General features: G+C 33.0%; 3 protein-coding genes across 3 annotated transcripts; 1 reads left to right on the top strand and 2 right to left on the bottom strand.

Moving 5' to 3' along the window:
* The first annotated feature begins 364 nt into the window (after nt 1–364).
* Nucleotides 365–1,601, top strand: LOC145634204 (pseudo histidine-containing phosphotransfer protein 1-like). The gene is made up of 5 exons (XM_081685630.1): nt 365–498; nt 736–804; nt 1,198–1,269; nt 1,366–1,438; nt 1,548–1,601. Exons 1-5 carry the CDS (start codon nt 365–367, stop codon nt 1,599–1,601), a joined length of 402 nt encoding a protein of 133 aa, XP_081541756.1.
* Nucleotides 1,602–6,286: 4,685 nt separating this feature from the next.
* On the bottom strand, nt 6,287–10,620 carry LOC145634205 (branched-chain-amino-acid aminotransferase 2, chloroplastic-like). The gene is made up of 9 exons (XM_081685631.1): nt 10,575–10,620; nt 9,848–10,025; nt 9,470–9,646; nt 9,033–9,167; nt 8,779–8,877; nt 8,562–8,678; nt 8,117–8,212; nt 7,889–8,001; nt 6,287–6,553 (listed from the first exon to the last, which is right to left on the bottom strand). The coding sequence occupies exons 1-9, from the start codon at nt 10,610–10,612 to the stop codon at nt 6,436–6,438; spliced, it is 1,071 nt and encodes a 356-aa protein (XP_081541757.1). The 5' UTR covers nt 10,613–10,620; the 3' UTR covers nt 6,287–6,435.
* Nucleotides 10,621–11,504: 884 nt separating this feature from the next.
* Nucleotides 11,505–14,492, bottom strand: LOC145634203 (branched-chain-amino-acid aminotransferase 2, chloroplastic-like). The gene is made up of 8 exons (XM_081685628.1): nt 14,316–14,492; nt 13,754–13,930; nt 13,520–13,651; nt 13,147–13,245; nt 12,920–13,036; nt 12,420–12,515; nt 12,140–12,252; nt 11,505–11,938 (listed from the first exon to the last, which is right to left on the bottom strand). The coding sequence occupies exons 1-8, from the start codon at nt 14,421–14,423 to the stop codon at nt 11,821–11,823; spliced, it is 960 nt and encodes a 319-aa protein (XP_081541754.1). The 5' UTR covers nt 14,424–14,492; the 3' UTR covers nt 11,505–11,820.
* Nucleotides 14,493–26,519: the final 12,027 nt, after the last annotated feature.

Genomic DNA, 26,519 nt, shown 5'->3' with positions numbered 1-26,519 from the left:
AAAATAAATTTTTTAATTGGTGGTGATATCAAAACAGGACCTCTTTTTGGGTGGTAATTTACAAATTTTCCTATATAATAATATAAATTCAAATATGTTGTGATAATGTGCTTTATTTAATCGGGGTTAAGCCTTCCTTAACGGTATCTCAACATTTCCCTATTATTTGTTAGCTAACAATACTGCTTTTATATTTCAACTTATTCGTGATCTAACAAATTATATAATGAAAAATGAATTTGAAATGATCGGTATAATTAATGAATTTTAATTTATGGCTTTATAAATAAAAAAAATTAAACTCACTTTAATTTAATACAAGTCTGTGTGCTTTACCATAAGATATTGAGAATCAAATTCTAACATGCAGGGGATTGTGGATGAGTTCTTCTTCCAAGTGGAGTCGCTAGAAGATACTCAGCCTAATTTTGTCGAGAATATCATCATTGCATACATTCCTTCATCAGCTGCCTATATGAATGATTTGGAACTACTCTTGTAATTATAAACTTTTTCTTATTTATGCTGCTTTCTTGTCTTTCTTTTATTTTTTTGCAAATTAAATATTGCTTACTCATATTATTTCATATACTCCATCTCTTCATATGTGTTCATTGTTGCATTTTTAATTAGTTCAAATTACACTATATATAAATGATATAATGATAAATACTAAACAAAGGATATATTCAACAAATTTAATGTACAATTATTACCTTTTTTTTTTTTTTACAGAAACTCCAAACCATTGGATCTTGTAAATGTGGAACGATTGATTCTAAAATTGAAGGGAGGCAGTGCTACGTAAGTGACAACTTAGTAATTATATTTACAAACTTATGGATTTTTATTCCATGCCTTAAACTTTTATTCAACCCATTCCTAAATATTTGGTCCCATGACAATTTAAAATTGTTGAAACCCATTGTAAACCACTTATGAGTGTCCCACATTGAAGAAAGAGGAGAGTTGGTTCCACTTTATAAGGTAGATCCTACTATTGCCAATTGGTTTTAGTATGAAAGCTCCAAAGCCTTGTTTGTGAACCAAAATCTCCTCGTCCTTGTTCGGGTTGCCCAGGCCCATTTCATATTGTTTCGAAATTTAACAAAAATGTTATAAATTCACAAATTAATCAGTCATTTATGCTTCTATTGTTTGTAATCATTATAAGACAAATTATTTTCTCATATGCAGCATAGGAATGGCGAGGTTTAATGCGATTATTGGAGAGATGTTTGACATTTTCAGGGCAAGAAGATACGATAGGTTATAGTCTATAATTTAATCTTAATTATTTATAAATTTATCAAATCAAAACAATGAAGAATATTATAATTCTTTACCATACATTTTTTTTATCAGGTTATATGCTGCATTTATGAGGATTAAGGAAGGGCATGAAGCTCTAAAGATGCACCTTGAACCGTATGTTGAGGTTATTCTCAACATCCTTCACAAAATTTAACTTATTTGTACTATTATTGATTGACTATGCACACAATTTCTTACCAACTTATCTTTATAATTTATGCATGTGTGCTTAGCTTTTACGTTTGCTGAGAGAATGTCCTTCGAATGAGGCGTCAAACAACATGTAGATGTCGAAAGCGTTGACTGCAACGATGATATACGCGATTGGGGCTCGCATATATGAGAAGCATCTTAACAAAAGAAGTTGTAATTGAAAGAAAGTTTGCATTTGATGTGGTTTTATGGGCATTTTTTTAATTATATATTTTAGAACTATGCAATTTGTAAGTTTAATTTCATTGTTTTTTGTTAAGGGAATTGTTGAATGGTTTTAGATTTATGATACTTATTAGTTATAATGTCATTTGGTACCATATAAGACAATTATATTTTGTCGTAAATGTCCGTGGTAGTCTTGAGTTCACGAAATCGGTGCAAGTTGTGAACGAGTAAATTGGTCGTTGTAAAGTAAATTGGATGGTTCCACCCACCTAATTGGACTCTCAGAGGGTATTAGGGACCATGGTAAACATCTCGGCAATTTTTATTTCCGGGCGAAAAATGGTCAAAAACTTCCAAAATTGAAGGCTATTATTCACGTTTTTTAGAAAGTTCGGAGGTTACGGGCCCGGTTGCGAAAAGTCTTGAGGCCCTAGGGGATACATATCAAGGTAATATAATGTCGTTTGGAACCATATATGACCATAATATGTTGACAGAAATGTTCGTGGTAGGCTTGAGTTCACGAAATCGGTGCAAGTTGTGAACGAGTAAATTGGCCGTTGTAAAGTAAATTGGATGGTTCCACCCACCTAATTGGACTCTCAGAGGGTATTAGGGACCATAGTAAAAATCTCGGCAATTTTTATTTCCGGGCGAAAAATGGTCAAACACTTCCAAAATTGAAGGCTATTATTCACGTTTTTTAGGAATTTCGGAGGTTACGGGCCCGGTGGCGAAAAGGCTTGAGGCCCTAGGGGATACATCGCAGGGTAATATAATGCTGTTTGGAACCATATATGACCATAATATGTTGACAGAAATGTTCGTGGTAGGCTTGAGTTCACGAAATCGGTGCAAGTTGTGAACGGTTACATTGACTGTTTTAAGGCAAATTAAATGGTACCACCCACCTAATTGTACTCCTGGAGGGTATTAGAGACAATTTTAAACTTCTCGGCAATTTTTATTTTCAGGCGAAAAAAGGTAAAAAAAAAATTCCAAAATTGAAGGCTATAATCCACGCTTTTTGAGGAATTTCGGAGGTTATGGGACCTGGTGGAAAAACTTCTTGAGGCCTTAGGGGATATATATCAGGATCATATAATGCCATTTGGAACCATATATGACCATTATATTTTGTCAAAAATGTTCGTGGTAGGCTTGATTTCACAAAATCGGTGCAAGTTGTGAACGGTTAAATTGGCCGTTTTAAAGCAAATTGGATGGTTCCACCCACCTACATGTACTCCCAGAAGGTATTAGGGACCATGGTAAACTTCTCAGAAATTTTTATTTTCGGGCGAAAAGAGGTCAAAAAATTTCATAATTGAAAGCTATTATCCACGCTTTTTGCGGAAGTTCAGAGATAACGGGGCCCAGTGGTGAAAATTCTTGAGGCCCTAGGGGATACATCTTAGGATCATATAATGCCTTTTGGAACCATATATGATCATTATATGTCGTCATAAATGTCCGTGGTAGGCTTGAGTTCACGAAATCAGTGCAAGTTGTGAACGGGTAAATTGGCTGTTTTAAAGAAAATTGGATGGTTCCACCCACCTAATTGGACTCCCGGAGGTTATTAGGAACCATGGTAAACATCTCGGCAATTTTTATTTTCGGGCTAAAAAAGGTCAAAAAATTCCCAAAATTGAAAGCTATTATTCACGTTTTTTAAGCAATTTCAGAGGTTACGGGGCCAGGTGGCAAAAGGTATTGAGGCTCTAGGGGATACATCTCAGTTTCATATAATGTCGTTTGGAACCATATATGACCATTATATGTTGTCCTAAATGTTCGTGGAAGGCTAGCGTTCACGAAATTGGTGCAAGTTGTGAACAGGTATTAACTATTTTAAGGAAAATTAAATGGTACTAGCCACCTAATTGTACTCCTGGATGGTAAAAGGAACCATGGGAAACTTCTCGGCAATTTTTATTTCCGGGTGAAAAGGGTCAAAAAAAATTCCAAAATTAAAAACTATTATCCACGCTTTTTGAGGAATTTCGGAGGTTACGAGACCCAGTGGAAAAAAATCTTGAGGCCTTAGGTAGGGGATACATCTCAGGATCATATAATGTCATTTGGAACCATATATGACCATTATATTTTGTTATAAATGTCCGTGGTAGGCTTGAGTTCACGAAATCGGTGCAAGTTGTGAATGGCGAGTAAATTGGCCGTTTTAAAGCAAATTGGATGGTTCCACCCACCTAATTGGACTCCCGGAGGTTATTAGGGACCATGGTAAAAATCTCAGCAATTTTTATTTCCAGGCGAAAAATGGTCAAAAAATTCCAAAGTTGAAGGCTATTATTCACTTTTTTTTGGAATTTCGGAGGTTACGGGGCCCAATGGCGAAAAGTCTTGAGGCCCTTGGGGATACATCTCAGGGTCATATAATTCCATTTGGAGCCATATATGACCATTATATGTTGTCATAAATGTTCGTGGTAGGCTTGAGTTCACGAAATCGGTGCAAGTTGTGAACGGTTAAATTGGCTGTTTTAAAGCAAATTGGATGGTTCCACCCACCTACTTGTACTCCCAGAAGGTATTAGGGACCATGGTAAACTTCTCGGAAATTTTTATTTTCGGGCGAAAAGAGGTCAAAAAATTTCATAATTGAAAGCTATTATCCACGCTTTTTGCGGAAGTTCAGAGATAACGGGGCCCAGTGGCGAAAATTCTTGAGGCCCTAGGGGATACATCTTAGGATCATATAATGCCTTTTGGAACCATATATGATCGTTATATGTCGTCATAAATGTCCGTGGTAGGCTTGAGTTCACGAAATCGTTGCAAGTTGTGAACGGGTAAATTGGTTGTTTTAAAGCAAATTGGATGGTTCCACCCACCTAATTGGACTCCCGGAGGTTATTAGGAACCATGGTAAACATCTCGGTAATTATTATTTTCGGGCGAAAAAAGGTCAAAAAATTCCCAAAATTGAAGGCTATTATTCACGTTTTTTACGGAATTTCAGAGGTTACGGGGCCAGGTGGCAAAATGTATTGAGGCTCTAGGGGATACATCTCAGGTTCATAAAATGTCGTTTGGAACCATATATGACCATTATATGTTGTCCTAAATGTTCGTGGAAGGCTAGCGTTCACGAAATTGGTGCAAGTTGTGAACGGGTATTAACTATTTTAAGGAAAATTAAATGGTACTAGCCACCTAATTGTACTCCTGGATGGTATAAGGAACCATGGGAAACTTCTCGGCAATTTTTATTTCCGGGTGAAAAATGGTCAAAAAAAATTCCAAAATTGAAAGCTATTATCCACGCTTTTTGCGGAATTTCAGAGATTACGGGGCCCAGTGGCGAAAATTCTTGAGGCCCTAGGGGATACATCTTAGGATCATATAATTCCGTTTGGAAGCATATATGATCATTTTATGTCGTCATAAATGTCCATGGTAGGCTTGAGTTCACGAAATCGGTGCAAGTTGTGAACGGGTAAATTGACTGTTTTAAGGCAAATTGGATGGTTTCACCCACCTAAATGGAATCCTTGCCCGGAGTGTATCAGGGAAAATGGTATACATCTCGGCAATTTTTATTTTGGGAGCGAAAAAAGGTCTAAAAATTTCAATATTGAAGACTATTATCCACGCTTTTTGAGAAATTTCGGAGATTCCGGGGCCCAGTGGCGAAAAGTCTTGAGGCCCTAGGGGATACATCTCATTGTCATGAAAAATAGGTTAATCAGATTATGATTCAAGCAATAGTTGATGAATATTTAGTCAAAATCTTAATGTTTTTCAAACGTTTAATTATAAAAGAGATTAATTAGGGCGCCTTGATAATGTGATTGTACCTTGTGTCCTTGTGCGTCTCAACTAATTGGTTACACAAAATATATATAGAAAAAAGACCCTCATTAGGCTACATTTTAGTAGAGGACGACCTCTTTTAAGTTCTAATTCAGTATAAAACCAAGTCTATAAAACACATATCGTGGTTTTACACTTTTACTTGTTTTTCTAATAGCTTTAGACGACCCATCAAAACTCAAGAATACATTAAGAAATTTAGTATATTACAAATATATACTACTGACAATGAAGCATTATATAAAAATCAAACATTAGAATATAACAAAGTATCAAATTCTGATGATTTTGTTTCGAAGGTTACGTTGTAAATACAATTTCTTTGAAAATGTTGCAATAAACAAAGTCACTTATACAAAAGGTTCTAAGTCACAAATCTTCCTTATTCTACGTCCCAACTACTACTATAAGTTTTTTGAATAGTACTACTACTATAAGTTAAGAATTCATCCACAAGCACAAAGTTAATGAAAATGACTTTACTACCACTAATAGAATAATGGATACGTAAATTCTAATCTGTAATTTATGTTGGTTGTAGTGCTTCAAAATAGTGTTAGTCAACGTATTTCCTATTTTTAAGTGTTATGGTTATTGGTCTGACTTAGTCTATTGTTTGTTGAGATAATTTGGTAGGTAGTGCACTAGTGGACTAGTGGGTCATGTGCTACATGCATCATGTCAGTAATGCTTCCATTATTCCAGTTGTTAGTTATTTTTGCTAGTCTATATAAGCCGTGTAATCTTTGGTATTAAGAAAATCAAGTTATTAATCTTTCTCCCTTTATAAATTCAACAATTTATGAATAAAACTTGCAAAACAACACAAAGAATGTTTTTTGATCAAACTACCAATTACATTTCCAATTTCATACAAATGAAACAGTATAAAAGTACACCTTAATTAATTTCAACTATCCAACCCTTCTTGTCTTCAATCTGGCCATTTTGAATGCCAACATATATTGACAACAGTTTCTTAAACGTCGAATCGGTGTCTGATGCCTGGTATTCTACCCTGCAAACAAAAAAAAAATGCATAAAATGTGTGAAAATTCTACGATGTCATTCTTTATAAGTGACACCACAATTTGCTAATGTGGTGAAATCTTATTGGCCTGTAATTAATATTTTTATTTTCATTTTAAATTATTTTTTATGTCCATAATGTATTAAAATTTTATTTTTGTATGTATTCCTTTTAATAAATGTTTTTTTTTTAAGAAATACATAATTATAAATTATGAAAGTCTATTTTTATAATATTAATTAATTTTGAATTTATAGTTATAATTAAAAATAAAAAATCAAAATTGTTTATAATTGATCATATTGTTCATCATTGTTCATCAATGTCCATCAATCATGTCAAAAATTAGCTCCCCATTTCCACAATCAATATTAGTTGTTGATAAATTTGTAAACCCGAACTAAAATCAGGATAAAAATTCGAAAATAAATTGTGTTTTTGCCTTTTTTTTTTTTTTTTTTTTTGCAATTTTTGATTATAGGTTTTTGTTCATAAAAAAAATATCAACAACAATCTCATTTATAATTATTTGCAAAGGACGAATTCCGCTTTGAATGGTTTGAAAATATGATTTATGTGAACTCAAATTGTGCAATTTTACCAAAAAATAAGGAATATAAAGTGTGTAGAAGATGGAGTGGTCGCATTTTTTTGTTCGCAACCCCTATTTGATCCGGTAATTAAGTTTTCTTGAACTTGTTTGTGAGTTAGGTAATGACCTAAATAAATACAGTCAATCACCTACCTTTAACCACAAACAGATTTAAAAAATCACATATCTCAATTCTGGATCAGACAAGTTTGTGAAAAAAAAAAATCGAACTCTAAATTGCATAATATCCATTGATTTTCATAAAAATTGAAAAAATCGTGCTTTAAATTATCGTAATACACGCTTCTAAGGTTATTTTCATCTTCAAAACTATCAAAGAACTTGATTTTTACATAAATCAAAATTATCAATCGAACCGTAAAACGAAATTTGTATATGGATTATGGAAGCAGATTCGAAACCCAATAAATCCGATGTTTGGACAGAATTTTTTGGTCGGAATTTTGGTCTGAGTTGCAAATAGATTATACAAGATTTTGGGGGTGATTAATTTAGATCATGAATAAAGAACAATGATGATTTTTTTATTTTCTAAATTTTAATTATAATTTAATTTTTCAAAAATGATTTTAGAAAGATAAAAATAGATTTTCAAACTTACAATTATTTTATTCTTTCGCGTTATATTTTCATATTTTATCAGTTCATATGCGGAGTAAAAAAAAAATATTAATTTTTTAAAAAAAAAAAAACTCAAAATTTATATATACCTCTTGCCTTGGTAAGTAATGGTACCCACAGGAACAACCACGACAGCAGTTCCGGTGCAGAAAGCTTCATCTGCTTCAAGCAACTCCTCCACTGCGATCTGTTGCTCCTCAACCTAAACAAGAATCAGTAATGAGAATCTGAGATAGAGTGCTATACAAGTATATTGCTAAATTGTTCAACTTGGCGGGTATATGTTTTTTTAGACTGTAATGAGTCTAATGACTAACCTTAAAACCTTGTTCTCGACCAATTTCGATCATGCTTTTTCTCGTCACTCCTGGGAGAATTGTACCTTTTATTGGTGGAGTTGAGATTATGTTATCCTATAAATATGCATAGTATATGTGTTAGAGGACCAATACATGAGAGATTGTTGGGCTTGAAGTGTGGATACAGCATGGGCCCTCTGCATAACTAGCGTGCATTGAAATATTCCACTTAAAAATAGGAGAGGATATGATTTGAATCTGTTACCTTAGTATCATATTAACTCCGATATCATGTTAGAGGACCAGCTCAAATTAAAACTTAATCTAATGCTTGAAACTCGAGAATATGTTTTATACTCTATCAATATGCATTCTAATGAAGCATCTAAATTAGTCCTAGTGATTTCTATGAGTGGTGCAAAATAATTTTGAAGTACATTTTTTTTCATCTAAGAGATATTACCTTTACCATAAATATATTACAAGCAGAGACTTCCTCTACATATTTCCCGCTTACTGAATCAAGATACAAGACATCCGAATATCCATTGTTTTTCGCTTTTGCCAATGGTTTCATGCCCTGAAAAATTATATGTAGAGCAAGAAATAATTAGTAGGTAAATTAGTATAGATTATTTCAGATCGATTTCATAAGGAAAAATAAACAAAATAAAGCTTACTGGCGCATAGTTGGTAATCGATTTCATACCACCAACACCACCACGAGAAGCACGATCAAATTGATCCTCAACATACAAATTCAAGGTCGCACTCTCTTCCTAATTAAATACGAAGAAAATAAGGTACAATTATTTAGCACACCATCAAATTAATCTTAATTAAATCATATACTCCATCTATATAATTTCTAATTAACCGAAGAGAAAATGTAACAATTAGAATAATTATGAAGAAAAGTATCTTAGAAATAAACCTTAAAATAGTTGTTACGAACAGGAGAAGCATAGACGAGGAATGTGTACTCCGGAGCTGGAGCAACACTCAGTGTTGCTCCAGTTCCTAGGAGCAAAGGTCTAATGTATAGCGAACCTTTCCCTGGTGGAGGAATCTGTGACATTATATGTAGTATAGTAGGGTTTGTATCAAATAATATATCACTATACAAAGTTCAAAAATTTAATACATATAATTAAATTATGTAAAATTTGTTTCTCACGACATTTTCGTAAATAAACCAATCAACAACTTTATTCAATTGTGAAGCCCACAATAATGAAAAGGCTATTGATTAATTTATTCACAAAAATAGCCTCATCGTAAGAAATAAATTTCGTTTCTCAATATGAGAAACTGAGAATTTCCCTATAATAATTTGACACCATAAAAAGGTTGGAAAATTATGCCACATACCCAACGTTTATTAGCAAGAGCTGTTTGTTTAACTGCATCAATAAATTGATCAACCGAAGGAGAAGGCATACACATTCTTTCGGCGCCTTTTTTCATGCGTAACACATTTTCATCTGGTCGGAATAAAACAATCTTCCCATCTTCTCTCCTTAGTGCCTTCATTCCTTCAAATATACCCTTTGCAACCCAAAAAAAAAAACAACCTATTGTCAACCTGGTATGATTGTGTAATTTAAATTCAGTTACTAACATGACAACTAAATCTAGACAAAGTATAGTGTTTTTTTTTTTTTTTTTTTTTTGTACGAGTAGACGAAGGTATAGTAGTTCAATACTTGATAACATGAAAATTATATTAGTAAACATAAGCTTAATTACCTGGCCATAATTCAAGACACAAGCAGCAGGACTCAACTCAATGTTTCCATATGGAATTAATTGACCCTCCGTAAATTCTTCATCTTTGAAACATTTCATCTTGTACATGTAATCTGTGCTTGTTAGCCCAAATCCTAATGTGTCCCAATCAATGTCTGCGTACCCATTTTCATCGCCACTGAGCAAATTAAATTAAATTTCGTTACTTCGTTAGGTCGTACGATGAAGTACGTACAAATAAATCATACTAGTAACGTTTTTAGCGTAATAGGAAGAGACAATCCGCATACAAGTTAATTAAGGTAGGTTTATCCACATGTTCACAAACCTTAATGTATTTACATGAACAATCAAGTTAGTCTATTTAACTATCTAGAATATAAGTTTATTTAGGAATTGAAATAACTCTACTACGTTCGTTACTGTATTAAAATCTTGTGTAAAGATGTTCATTACTATTTCTTTTAATGTAGGTCAATTGGTTTAAAAGGTAGTTTAATTTCAGTTCATTCATATGATGTTTCAAATTTACTAGAAATTCTTCCTATTGTATGAACTTGGATTTGAATTAAGAAGACAAACATAAAAGAAATTGATTAGTTAAAAACCATTTAGTAACTAAAAGAATAATACAAATATAAATGCACCAAAATATTACGAAGAAGCAAAATAAATATTAATCCATGACTAATTATGTTAAAAAATCACCAACTTAACATAAAATTACCTTAACCCCGAAGAAATCAAAGATGATACAGAGGCCATGGATGAATCTAAAGGTTAAATCAAGCTATATGACCGAAGAAAGACAAAAGGATTATGAAATTTATACTACATGAATGTCCTTTTCGGCGTAGGTGTTGCTAAACATTAGTCGCATTTTTTTAATCGTGATTATCTTAATTGTATCTAGATGCATGAATAGAGCAGGTAAAAAAGTGGACAACTTATTCAGGCAACCAATATAATAAGCCTTATATATAGATAATCTTACATGTACTTAATCAAATAGATTAATATAAAGTTGAGTCAAAAGAATACAACTTGAAATCAAAGTCCATTGCTTGTGATAAATGTAGTAATTAAGGTCTAGTCTTGATGCATTTGTTTTTAGTTTTGTTTGGAGAAAATAAGGACTGTTTGGAGTAGTTGGTGCATCCGGGTGCATAGTGCTCATGATGGTACATACTTTATTATTTCTCTATTTTTTCTATTTGCATACTTTCATTTCACGTTTTATTATAAAATGATAGTGCTCATGATGGTACATACACTTTATTATTTCTCTTTTTTTTTTTTTTCCTTTTTTTATTCATTTGCAACACTTTCATTTCACGCTTGTCAAATGCATTAGTATTTATTTCAAGTATCAATTACTTTTGTATACACCCGGTTTTCAGTAATTTACTGTACATCGAGTTCACTTTTGTCAAATTTAGTGTCACTTTTGTCAAATTTAGTATCACTTTTGTCAAATTTATCAATGAAGCATAAATAACTCTTATATATGTCACAGTAACCTTTGTGCGTTTTAGTGTAACTTTTGCGCCTTTTATAGTCACTTTATAACGGATGTTCAGTAATTTACTGAACATCCGTTTTATTTAAAAGTTTGTGTTCAAGTATTAGTCACTAGAAGGGTAGGTTGTCACTTGTGAAGTAGACATATGATGGTTGTTGACCGGAAAAGGTTAAAGGATAACGATGCACTTTCTTAGAAAAACTCAATAACACCCAATGGAGTAAATAGCTGTCTATTAGGGCATGTACCAACTCTTGGGGTTAATCGGTTAAATTTATAAAATCTTCTAGTGCATTATATTGAATGCTTAACTAATGTCTGCAATATTCTTTGGAAACTATGAATTATACTTGCAAAACACAATTAATACTTTGATCAAATAAACTACAAATAACATTTTCAATTTCATATTAATGAAACAAGCAATAATATGAAAATATATATACCCTAGTTAATTAATTTCGACTATCCAACCCTTCTTGTCTTCAATCTGACCATTTTGAATACCAACATATATTGACGAGAGTTTCTTATACATTGAACTGGTGTTTGTTGTTCCGTATTCTACCCTGCATTGTTTCCATGTCAAAAAATTGCATTAGGTACCTTGTTAAATACAAAAAAAAAAAACTTTCTTTAAATCGTCGTGTTCATACTTATATTATTTTGACCATTAATATAAAGCCTATAATATTAAAACATTATGGTAGTTATATTTCAAACAATTACTATAAAATTTTCATAAAAAATCGAAGTAGCTGTGTACAAACCTTTTGCCTTGGTATGTTATGCTACCCACGGGTACAACCACAACAGCAGTTCCGGTGCAGAAAGCTTCATCTGCTTCGAGCAATTCATCCACCGCAATCTGCCGCTCCTCAACCTAAACAAGTGGTACTCATTTGAGACAAGTTGCTATATATATAGTCGAGTAGCTTAGTCATTCATATCATATTGCTAAATACGTACTCCGGTACTCGTATTGGTTTTTCAACCTGGCGGTGTATAACCTTGATTACATTTTGGAGTGAATTGAATGATTTGACTAACCTTAAAACCTTGTTCTCGAGCAATTTCGATCATGCTTTTTCTAGTCACTCCTGGGAGAATTGTGCCTTTTGTTGGTGGAGTAGAGATTATTTTGTCCTGTAACATGTACATAGTATATGCATTCAAATTAAATGAACCATGCATCTTAGTCTTAGTGATTTCTATTGACTCATGCAGTCATGCTTAATAAATTGAGAGTACATTTTTTCATTATATATATACTTCATCTGTCCCTATTTTATCACCCTATTTGAATTTTTATGATTTTCAAGACGCGTCTTAAAACGTATATATATATCTTCATTTTCATACATGTAAAAATTATAAAAAATTGATATTAATAAAATATGCAATAAGTCGAATCTACAAGATCACTCATGACTATATTGTCTCCTGTAAATTAACGTTAATTTGTAAAAGTTTACAAGTTTGACCCAAAAAATAACAATGGGGCTAAAATAAAGGAACAGAGGGAGTAGGATCCAAGAAATATGTATTACCTTAACCATAAATATATTACAAGCAGAGACCTCCTCTATATATTTCCCAGTTGCGGAATCAAGATACAAGACATCCGAATAACCATTGTTTTTCGCTTTTGCCAATGGTTTCATAGCCTAAAATATATAAGAGCAAGTGATCATAAGTTGGTAATAGATGTAGATCGATTTCACAACATGCATCAATAATACGCGTTGAAATTAAAGAGAGAAAAACATTTGCTTACTGGCGCATAGTTGGTAATTGATTTCACCCCACCGGCACCACCACGAGAAGCACGATCAAATTGATCCTCAACATACAAATTCAATGCAACACTCTCTTCCTAATACAAGATAAATTCCGATTACAACTTAAAACGCTACTCCATCTCTGTTTTAATAAGTGTTATAGTTTGACTTTTTCCACCATTCACATAATGGTTTTGACTTGATTAATTCACTAATATATAAAAAAAACAAATGATGTATAATATATTGTTAGATTCGTTATAATGTATACTTTTTTAATATTAATTCAATATTAAAATCATATACTCCATCTATTTCTAAATAAGTACTGCATATGCAATATTATATTATAGAACAGAGAGAGTAAACCTTAAAATAGTTACGAACTGGAGAAGCATAGATAAGGAATGTGTACTCGGGAGCCGGAGCCACACCTAGGATTGCCCCAGTTCCTAGGAGCAAAGGTCTAATGTATAATGAACCTTTCCCTGGTGGAGGAATCTGTTACAACATATTGTATGAGATCAAAATTTTTATCAAATAATATCACAATAATACAAATTAAAGGGGATGATTAATTTGTAGTTACATTAAATCACATACCCAATGTTTATTAGCAAGAGCAGTTTGTTTAACTGCATCACTAAATTGATCAACCGAAGGCGAAGGCATACACATTCTTTCGGCACCTATTCTCATACGTAACGCATTTTCATCAGGTCGGAATAAAACAACCTTCCCATCTTCTCTCCTCATTGCCTTCAATCCTTCAAATAAACCCTTTACAAGCACAAAATTACTATCGTCAGCTTAAGACTAATTGTCGCGTAAATAGTGTAATTTAAATTCAGCCACGTGACAGCTAAATCTAGACCAAGGTAGGACTTGATAGCATACTTTGTCACATTCATGTTGATCTGAGACATAGTCCTTTGTAAAAGTTTCTCATCTTAATAATTATAATTAATGTTACTACATTCATTAACTTTTAGTTGAACATTGTGTTATTATTTGTGAGATATAAAATATTTCAAAGTTGCAACTAAAAATTAACGGAGGTAGTATTTTTATATACAAAGCAGCTTACAAAATTAATCATTAGTGCCTCCATGAGTTAACGAAATAAAATTAAAGAAATTTACTAAACATAAGCTTAATTAATTACCTGGCCATAATTCAAAACACAAGCAGCAGGACTCAGCTCGATGTTTCCATATGGAATTAGTTTACCTTCCGTAAATTCCTCATCTTTGAAACATTTCATCTTGTACATGTAATCTGTACTTGTTAGCCCAAATCCTAATGTGTCCCAATCAATGTCCGCATAGCCGTTCTCGTCGCTACCAAGAAAATAAATTAAATGTTTGGAGAGCCACAAGAACGGATAATGAGAATCGATATCATAATCTCTTGGAACCGGGATGAAAGCTCTAACCACTTAAGTTATCCTTCACTCTCAACATAGTAATGGTTAATCTATTGAATAATCTAGAATAAAGTTGATTTAGAAATTGATCTAATCTATACTATATATTAAAAGGCGTTCTTTTATTTTATTCCAAGTGCGACAATTGACTTCAAGATTATCGTTTTAATTCACTGTTGTAGTGGTACATATTTGGATTAAAGAAGTTAAACATAAAAAAAAATGATTAGTTAATCAATAACATATATATATTAGTGACTAAAAAGTAAATAAAAGAATACGAATATACAAATGCACCATATTAATTACCGCAATGAAGCAAATTAAGTCCATGACTAAAGAGATTTTATGAAGCTTTAAAAAAATAAAACATATTTTAGCAAAATTGCGACATTTACCTTAATCCAAAAGAAACTGAAGACGATATTGCCGCCGGCGCCATGGGTGAAATGTAAGATTTATACGTGCTATATCAATAATTTCAGATAGAGATTGAAGAGATGGTGTGAATATAACAAGTTTTGTAGTGGTATTGTGGTGCTAATGTTTGGTATCTCGATCTGTATATATAATTTTGTTACAATGATGTAGGACTATTACAAATTTAATAATAAAGACTTTATTATAGGGTCAATTTTAATGTATAAATCTAAGACTACGAATTATGGAATTATGTAGGCAAATTCCTTATAGATTTCTTTAATTGGGAGAAACTTCTGAGATGGAACCAATATTAATTTTATTTATTTGATGGGAATATAATACAACTTACTATAAGCTAACTTGCATGACTCAAAGAGTCATAGTAAAATATTTATTTGGAATATTTAACGCATGTGGACTAGCTCCTAAGCCACAAATAGTTCATATTTTTATTCGTTTTTAAATGTTTCAGTTTGACTTTTAAATTTATTTATTTATTTATACTCCGTATTTTATTTGGAAATTATACTTAATACATGATTAAATTATGTGCATATGGCAATTTATTAGAATTGTTTCAAATACAGATTCTAAATATCAACTCTTTAATATTGATGATTAATTGATTATTATAGACATTATCGATTTACATTTCACATTGGCACATTGCATACATGCTCAGTCAATTTATTAGATTTGATTTTAAGTCTTGTATATTAGGCATATGTTGAGTTCATGTGGAGTTTTTTTTCAGTTGAGAATATTTCCTGTAATTTAAGTAAAAGTAAGTTAAGCACCAACGAAAAAATTGTTCAAAACACCTTGCTACTTGCAAGGAGATTCGCCTAATTTCCAGAGTTGTTGCTAAAAAAACTAATCAAATGCAAAGTAACTAATCATTAATTATATATTCTACCCAATTACTCGTTTATACCAAGTAGCACCGACTTTTATTATATTTTTCCTTAAAAATACAAATAAAAAAAATAATAATTAACCTTTTAATTCCACTGAGTAACTTAAGTCTCACCGGCCACCGAATTTTCTTGTGAAATTCTCAGCGCACCACAAGTATGCAAGTTGCAATTTATTTAAAATTTAAAAAGAGATCATTCAACTAAATTAAAAAAACCATTTGTATTTAAAAAATAAATAAATAAAATAAATAAAAACATTTGTTGATCAAAAAATTTCGGGTCTAGTTAGGAACGGGTCAGGCTGAATTCAGGTCAGGTTAGTAACAAGTCGGGTTAAAACGGGTTAGGGTCAATTTCGGTTCAAGTCGGGTTCGGTGCAAGTTAATTAAATTGGTCGTTGTACACCGGTAAATCGGTGAAAGTTGTAAACCGGTAAATTGGTCGTTTAACAGCAAATTGGATGGTTCCACACAGTAGGGTATTAAGGACCATGGTAAAAATTTTGGCAATTTTTATTTTCGGACAAAAAAAAGTCAAAAATTCTAAAATTGAAGACTAATATCCATGTTTTTTGAGTAATTTTGTAGGTTTCGAGGCCCGGTGTTGAAAAGTCTTGAAATTCTATGGGATATATCTCGAGGTCATATAATGTCATTTGGAACCATATATGATCATTATTTGTTATCATAAATGTTTGTGGTATGCCTATACTAATGAAATCGATGCAAGTTGTAAACCGATAATTAGTCGTTTAACAGCAAATTGGATGGTTCCACACACCCAATTGGACTCCCAGAATGTATTAGGGACCATGATAAACATTTCGGCAATTTTTATTAACGGGTGTAAAAAAAAGGTCAAAAAAATCCAAAATTGAAGGCTAATATCCACGTTTTTTAAAAAATTTTGGAGGTTTCGGGGCCCAATGTAGAAAAGTCTTGATATTTTAGGGGATACATCTCAGGGCAATATAATGTCGTTTGGAACCATATATAATCATTAAATGTTGTCATAAATGTTCGTAGTATGCTTGAGTTAATGAAATCCGTACAAGTTATAAACCGGTAAATTAGCCATTTAAAGGCAAATTGGATGGTTCCACCAACCCAATTGGACTCCCGGAGGATATTAGGGACCATAGTAAACATTTCGGCAATTTTTATTTTTGGGCAAAAAAAAGTCAAAAATTACAAAATTGAAGGCTAATATCCACGCTTTTTGAGAAATTTTAGAGCATTCGGGACCCGGTGTCGAAAAGTCTTGAAATTCTAGGGGATGAAACTCGGGGTCATATAATGTCGTTTGGAGCCTTTTATGATCATTATATGTTGTCATAAATGTTCGTGGTAGGCTTGATTTAATGAAATCGGTGCAAGTTGTAAACTGGTAAATTGGCCGTTTAAAGGCAAATTAGATAGTTCAACCAACCCAATTGGACTCTCGGAGGATATTAGGGACCATGGTAAAAATTTCGGCAATTTTTATTTTCGGGAGAAAAAAAGTCATAAAATTCCAAAATTGAAGGCTTATATCCACGCATTTTGTGAAATTTTGGAGGTTTCGGGCATGGTGTCAAAGAGCCTTGAGATTTTAGGGAATACATCTCGGGGTCATATAATGACGTTTGGAACCATATATGATCATTATATGTTGTCATAAATGTTCGTGGTTGGCTTGAGTTAATGAAATCGGTGCAAGTTGTAAACCGGTAAATTGATCGTTTAAAGGCAAAGTGGATGGTTCCACCCACCCAATTGGACTCCCGGAGGGTATTAGGGACCATGGTAAAAATTTCGACAATTTTTATTTCCAGGTGAAAAAAAGTCAAAAAAATTCAAAATTGAAGACTAATATCCACGCTTTTTGAGATATTTTGGAGGTTTCAGGTAGAGCTATCAATTCGAGTAAACGGGTCGGGTTTTCGTCGATAAGAGTGGGTCGGGTCAACTCAGATTAATTCCATAACCTATGCGGATCTGGTTTGGGTTGGGTCATGCTTTAGTCGGGTCACGTCGGGTCATACTTCTTATCGGGTTAAGGTCGGGTTAATAACAGGTCGGGTTACATTCGGGGTCGGGTGAACAATAGGTCGGGTTTAATTCAGATTTTCACAGGTTTAAACTGGTTAGGGTAATTCTCGAGTTCGAGTCGGGTTGGGTTCAAGTCAATAATTTGCGGGTTATAAACAGGTCGGGTCATTCTCGGGTTTGAGTCGGGTGTGGTTCAAGTCAATAATTTGCGGGTTATAATCAGGTCGGGTCATTTTCAAGTCGAGTCATTCTCAGGTTCAAGTAGGGTTCGATTCAAGTCAATAATTTGTGGGTTATAATCAGGTTGGGTCATTTTCAAGTCGGGTTATTCTCGGATTCAAGTCGGGTTATGTTCAAGTGAATAATTTGCAGGCTACAATCAGGTCGGGACATTTCCAAGTCAGGTCATATTCGGGTTCAACTAACTATAAATAGATATTTAGCATTTTTATCAAGCTAATTATTTCCTTTGACTATAATATATATGGCAATATACCAGGGAGCTATAATTTATAATTTAGGAAGATAATTATCTCCTTTGACCATACAACAAATATATACTATATTTTACTCTTAAATTTGAGGATGATGCTCCTTTCTTTTGCTGGCCTGGACTGACTTGGTCTCCCTGGACAAAATGCTTTGATCAACAATAATAAAGTGGTCTAAATTGCATTTAAGGTGATTTAAAATCGGGTCAGGAACAATTTGAGTTGAATTTGGGTCGGGTCAATAACAAGTCGTGTTCATTTCGAGTCGGGTTAGTAATAGATCATGTTGAATTTTTGGGTCGGGTTAGTAATAGGTCTAGCAAAAATTGGGTCGGGTCAATAACAAGTCTTGTTGAATTTTGGTCAGGTCAATAACAAGTCGGGTTGATTTCGGGTCGAGTTTGTAACAGGTTGGGTTAAATTCGGGTCGAGTTAGGAATGGGTCAGGTTGAATTCAGGCCAGGTTAGTAACAAGTTGGGTTAAATTCGGGTTTTCACGGGTTAAAACGGGTTTGGGTCAATTTCGGTTCAAGTCGGGTTCGGTTCAAGTCAATAATTTACGGGTTATATTCGGGTCGGGTCATCTCCAGGTGAGTTCATGTTAGGGTTCGAGTCTCACATACTCGGGTCTTGGGTTGGTTTCAGGTCGGGTTTGGGTCATCATTTTTTCGGGTTCAGATGGGTTGGTTAATAATCGAGTTTGAGTCGGCATTTCAGGTCGGGTCAACTTTTGACAGTTCTAAATACTCGTCCTTATATAGTTTTTTTCATGTTGTTCAACACGCATCTTAAATCATATATATCTCCACTTCTATATATCCGTATTATAAAACTTGATAATAATAAAATAAGCAATGAGATGACTGTAGGGAATTATAGGTACTACACAGCGGAAAAACATGAATCATATTCATACAGTACCTAATCCCAAGATCTAATGCATAACACATAAAGAACATATAATCGTACCTTTGAAGCGTGATTCCACGTGCGATCGAGCAAGAACATTGGGAGATAAAGAACCTCAAGCGTGATTCCTCTACTTGGTCCACGGGCACAGATTAAGACCTCCACTAATGCTAGTTAGTTGCAATTGAACCCTTCAATTGACCTTCTATGGAGAAGTGCGAGCAACGAACCACCATGAACCACCACGAACCACCACACGCGCCACCAAGGTGGCCGGCCGTACGGACGAGGGGAGGAGAGAGAAAGTCGTGAGTTAGAGAGAGGAATTAGGGTCTTTGGGATTGGTTGCCTTGATGTCAAAATACACTGTGTGTGAATTATGACTGCTTGCCAGCAACCCTAGGCAAGGATCTTATTTATAGATCTCATCTCTAAATAAGAGCCCATGTCAAAAGCCCAAAACCTAATTCTCATCTAACTATGCTAGCCCAATCCATTTCATGATTAGTTAGTTGCTCATGAGGCCCATTAATGGGCCTCTTACTTGCTTAACCCAATACCCTTGTTGTGTGACCTCATAGGATCCATTCTAGTAGGATTTGGACTATTTGACTAGCCCAAAGATCATTGATCATAGTCTAGCAACAGATAATGACGACCCAAAAGAACGAACTTATTATCTCCATAATAGTGATCCTTGATATATCTAGTAATTTCACTTATCGAAGACACAATTCCTTCAATCTCCCACTTGTCTGAGACAAGTGCGCAATATTTAAATTCCTTAAGTCAATGTGTGTCGATTTGATAATATGATTGCATTTCATGTCGTGATCATATTAGTCTACAAATCTTTTCTTGAAAACTGAGTGAGAATTACAAAACAAATGGTTACTATGTAATCCATTTGAGCACGGCCATGCATTTTCTGAATTCTCCCTCTTCAAGGGGCCAAGACACATTTCTAATTAAATAGGTAGACTCTATCCAATCTTGTGGCAACCAAGGCTCCCACTCAAATCATGAGGTAACCAGGAAACACCCTTTATAATCTCCAGTTACGGGAAGACGTTTGAATGTACACAGTTACATCAATCATTGAATGAAATCAATGTTCCACTCATGTCAAAGGAATCCACTAATATATCCGGAAGTTCTATACTTGAACTTCAAAGTAGGTCTATAGTTCGATCATGCATCATTCATACATACCCATGTGATTGACCGAGCTTCACTACGCTCCTATAGCCCATGAAACTGCGCTATCCAATCAATCTTACATGCTAGTCCAATTTATGAAATCATTTATGTCCACTTTAATGATTCCGAACTAGGAACTTAAATAATGTATGAATTTAGTTCACCTGTGGGGTTTCATTCACCAGGTTATTTAAATAAATTAACCTGATGAGCCCATCAATCCATAATTATTTTGGACATTTTATTTAATCTTGAAACCACGATTAAATAAGATTGAAACTTTGTTTCAATTGATAAACATAATTCTGCAAATGAATGTATTACATATGTAACTTGTTTTTCTCCAAAAACAAATATAACTTCTAATTACATCATTTGCCTCAATCCAGTTTCATTAGCATGTTTCTCATGCTTTGGAAATGGAAGGGGTTTAGTAAGTAGAGTTCATGAGACATTCTCATAAACACGAATTTTGCAATTTCTAAATTTTATAATCATATTCATCTCCATACATTAAGAATTTTCCTTCGCCCTTTTGCAAGGAACTTTGGAATTTCTAATTTGTATTCCAACGTTATATTGGATTTTGATTGAAATCTATCATCACTTGTTCTTAAAAACATATGAATCAAATAGACGAGTATAGTCCATGACATGCATGATGCATCCTTTGCAAACTGCATAAGGATCATCACTCAAGACCTTAATTTCATCAACCTTTCTCAAAGTATTGAATCATAAGCATTGTGCCATGTTACATGGGATTGAAACTCCTTTCAATATAATGTTGAACCTTATAACAATCTCATCAATATAAGTTTCTTAACCAAAATCAAACATCAATCAAAACCTATCTCTATAGATTTTGAATCCCAAATGTACTCATCATTCTCTTCAAGGTTTTTCATACAAAATGCACTACCCAGTACCCACCACTTGACTCTTCAAGCAATGAATAATTTGCTCTTTATACTAGACCAAGAAGACTTCATAGCTCCCACTAAACATCTTGTACACACAAGACCTTTCCTTCATTTTACGAGAACATCAAACAATTTGATTAACTCAAAATTAAGAACACTAACTCCATGATGCTATGCATCCCTAGGATTATTGGATCTTCAAACTTTTGATTGTATCATATACAAATCTTCTTTCATGAACAATTTCAATAAAGTGTTTTGAAGTCCATCTACCATATCTTATAAGGTAGTAATCACTAAAATATCTTTAATAGATCTTTGCAACATGACTAATATAAAGTTTTCATCGTAGTCATAGTCATACTATGAATTAGTTGAATCCTTTAATAAGTCTTTGCTTTAGTTAGAAATTTTTTTTTTCTTTCTTGTCTGTTTTGCTTATAATGGGTCTCACCCAATTAGGCAAATTATTCAAGTGTCATACACTTGCTTACATATTTAGAATCTATTTCAGATTTCCTGGTTTTTAAACCACTTGGAGTTATAACTTGTCAAATCATCTTTGTTACTTGTATAATCATCATGTTCCAAAATGAATGTTTTAGAACTCTTAGTCAATACGAAATCATATTTATTTGGCTAAGTTTTACATATGCTAGTCATCATTGTGGGTTTTTATGCAACAATTGAAACTCATACAACAACTTTGTTTAGTTTTCACTGAGAAACGACAATTGAGGATGTGCACTTGGAATGTACTACCTTCGACACATGGTTATTATTCCCATTACACTTAATGAGACCATGCGTTGTCACTTGTAACATGAGGTGAATCATGCTCATATTGTTGCTTTGATTCGATTACTTCTCAAATTTCTTCAAGAATTTCGAATTAGCTTTTCTTGAACTCTTTCAAGGCTCTCGAACTTTTCGAGATTCTTATACTCCCACTTGCCTTTTTGAGGAGGCACTTTTTAGCATAGGATGAACCAATCATGGTTTGAGCCATGTTTGTTTGTTGCTTTTCTCGAACTCTTTCGAGATTTTCGAAATTCTTATACTCCCACTTGCCTTTTTGAGGAGGCACTTTTTAGCATAGGGTGAACCAATCATGGTTTGAGCCATGTTTGTTTGTTGCTTTTCTCGAACTCTTTCGAGATTTATACTACTCCCACTTGACCTTTTGGAACAATTTCCATAAGGGCACCTACTTGAGCAACAAACATTTTGTGCTAAGTATGATTTGTGTAGTAATACCCCGTGCTCTGTATAGGAATTGATCGTGCATTAAACGATTTAATACAACTTTTATTCCTTTCTTTGTATAAAGACTTTATAAGAACTCTTCTTATCCATATCACATATGAAACCTTTGCTACATTTTGATTTGACCTATGTTTCTTTGTTTAGTTTTGTAGCTTATCTTAAAAGTATATCCCTTGAACAATGGTTGGAAGATAGGTAATTTACATCCATTATCAAAATATATCTTATATAGATTGATAGCTCCCTTCATAAACACTTCACAAGGTTTTCTTTCGGAGTTTGTCGTAAAACGATTCCACAACTCTTGGATGTTCATCAAAGTCTTGGCTTAAATTCTCATTATTACGATCATATCGCAATACTTTGAATGTGTTGCCAAGTATATGTATTGACTTAAATTTTCACAATTACAATCAATTTGTAATGCAATCATTATCTTGTCAAGTTGATAGTGAACTTCATACTGAACCTTTTGAACATTTTCAAAATTTTCATACTTATGCTTCAACTAAGCACATGTGATCATATCACAAATGAAGTTTCATTGTCCATCTCTAGCCTTTGAACCTTTGGTTTTCTTACATCGATATGTATTCGACCTTGAGTTCTCATCATCATTTCTTTAAATGGTGACTTTGTCAATACTTTCAAATTAGAATGATATTTACATATATCAATGGATTCATAATCCAATGATATTGAAAGTCCATCCCTTTGGATCTTTCGCATGCAATGTTCATTTTTCATTCGAATTAATTGACATTTTAGAGACAATTTATATATATAGAAATGGTTTAATAATTTCTATCATACAGAACTTTGAACCTATTTAGCAATCTCAAAACACATTATGACTCAATGAAGCATAGAATAACATTTATTCCACGTTTTTGAATCTTTGATGCTTAGTCATTACTAACATTGAATGGTGTTTTGATAATGGCAAGAATGAATAACATTTATTTAATTCTAGTCAATAACAAGGTAAGGTGAAATATAGGTTCTACTTGTAAAGTTGCAACTTTTGCTTTCAGACTCGTAGATTCTACTTGTGAAGTAGCAACATTTGCTTCTAAACTTGTAGATTTATTTCTCCTTTAGCCATACTTATTCATTTAGTTCAACCTTATTCTCAATAAGAGAGAACTAAACAAGACATCATATGTCCAAGAAGTAGTAATGTGCTAAATCAATTTCTATAATATACTTCTTAAATTGGAACATTTTCCATTCTTTTACCTTCCAACAATATGAGGTAGTTTCTAATCAATTGGAATTGGTCCATTTAATTTGAAACATTTGTTATTCATAACAAATTTTAGCATGTAAGTAGTTCTAGGTTTGAGAAATAGCAACTTGTTTGCATTTCTTGGCCTATAACTTCTTAATGCAATCCTCATACATTCCTAAACCTTTCCCATTTGAGCCATTTAGAACACTTCTCTTAGGTTCAAAATGATGCTTTGCTTAACTACTTTAAGCACTTTTCATGATTTTTCTAAGTCTATTCAATCATTATTCATAATAGAGTTTAATCAACTATTTAACTCTTATATAAAATGGATGAAGAATAGCGTCATTTGATCAACTTTTGATCATAGAAATTTCCAATCACTTTCTTATATCCAATCATATTGAAAATAAGAGATTTTAGCGGACTTTTATGCTTGTCTTTTAGAGGGTTTGTACCTCCCATCTCATTATATCCCTTGAAACACTTTTCAAAATGAAGATGTGTTGGCATTTTACTCAAACATTTTGAATAAAACCAACCTTAGACATGTGACATGGATTTCTAAAACTTGCCTTTTAGAACCATCTTAGCAAAATTGGAATATAGTTTTATGGATTATCTTTTAACCTTTTGAGAACATTTCTCAACTTTATTTTCAATCGAGGAGATTATATATAATAATAAAATTAGAACGACATGTTACTTATATGTAAACGCAAAATTCAATTATGTTTAATAAAATTTAAAGTACCATAAGCGAATTAAATATTGGTAACTTTAAAGCATTTATTCAATTTTAATTTGATCCCTATTGAATAAAATGATTCCAAGATCCTTTATTTGTGCAATAATTGACCGGACTTTAGCCCTACCATCAACCATTACATTTTCAAGGTGAATACACTCTTTGTAACTCTTGGTTGAATAATTAATCATCACATGTTTAATTATTACCCTTAGCTTCAAGGTTCTAAACACTTTAGGTAACCTTGTTGAGTATAACCAATCAAAATTGTAAAATTTGTTTTACCCCCACTCCCCTAAGATATAATATGACACCCAGCTTTAGCATGACCCATAATAAATATCGAAGGTTTCATCGGGTTTTTGATTGGAAAAGCTACCTCAATATTACTGGGACCTAGATTCATTATGTTGTGATTAATAGTGAACTCTAGCGCATCATCACAAAACATCAATAAAATCTAACGTGCATAATAAACTGAATGCATAAACAAGACATAGCATGGCCCCCTAATCCTAAGAAAACCAATAAAGTAAATGCTCCCACTTGAATCATCATGGATCTCATCCACCTTGCTCCTTTGGGCCTTCACTTCATGGGTTTCTTGGATTAACTGCAACCTGTAACTTTACTCTATTCTATCTACTACTTAAATAAAATGAAATAAAATTACAAAAATACTTCATCGGTACGTAGACCGTACTTAGATTACAAAAATACATCACGATGCGCAGATCGTATTTAGCAATCTACTGGGCCATACTAGTCATTATATAGCAGTAAATAATATCATATATTATAAAGTGCCACATAATAAATCACTCATCATGCTTTCCTAAACTACAACATCGAATGATCATAATTAAGGAAACATGGCATCTAAATATCTCATATTTTAATTAATGCAATTAGATAATATCATATATTATTCATGACCATCAATAAAATATCATATATTTTAAATTAGTCATGAGATAGAATCAAATCTTATTTTAATCTTAAAAGATAAATCATATTTATCCTCAAAGATTATCCTAACAATGTTAGGAAATTCTATCCTAATTACTAGCCAATCACAAAATTTTAAATCAATTATATCCATAATTAATTATGGCATAATCACATGAATTAAATCAATTATTATCCTTTTGGAATATGCTCAGAATATCCTAACAAATTTTATCCAAAATTAACCACTTTAATTATGGATGATTACCAATTTAATTGGCTTTAAATATGGATAATATCACATATAACAATTTTTGAATATTTGATTTTATCCTAAAATAAAAGATTTTATCCAAATAAAACCGAATTTATCTTTCAAAATTAAAGATCATATTTTCAAAATATTTTATCTTATCCAAAATAAATCGTATTTATCTTGAAATATTTTTAAAATAAAATAAATTTTTTTTGAAAACCGTGCACCAGCCACCGTGGTGTGGCCAGCCAAAGCCGGCCACGGTGGCTGTACACCGTGAGGTGTACGCTGCTCTGCAGCGTTGCATAGCAGCAGCAGTGCCGCGCAACCCTTGCACAGTGCTGCTGTTGCTGCCTTTGCTGACCTGTCCTTTTGCCCCACCTCGCCCCTCCCTCCGGACCACCTGCAGCGGCAGCCGCCGTGGCTGCGCCACCCAGCCGCGGTTGCCGCTGCTAAAAACCTTTTTTTTTTTTATTTAAATAAAACAAAACATATTTTGTAAAATTAAATTAATGTTAATGTGGTCCAATTAATTTCAAAATTAAATCACATTCAATCTTGAAATTAGGGTTCTTCATGAAATTAATCCCCAATTTAATTT

The sequence above is a fragment of the Chenopodium album genome, chromosome 6 (assembly GCF_948465745.1).
Source record: "Chenopodium album chromosome 6, dcCheAlbu1.1, whole genome shotgun sequence".
Classification (NCBI taxonomy): Eukaryota; Viridiplantae; Streptophyta; class Magnoliopsida; order Caryophyllales; family Amaranthaceae; genus Chenopodium; species Chenopodium album.
The sequence above is the reverse complement of the archived record's forward strand: the minus strand, read 5'-3'. Positions and strand labels throughout refer to the sequence as shown.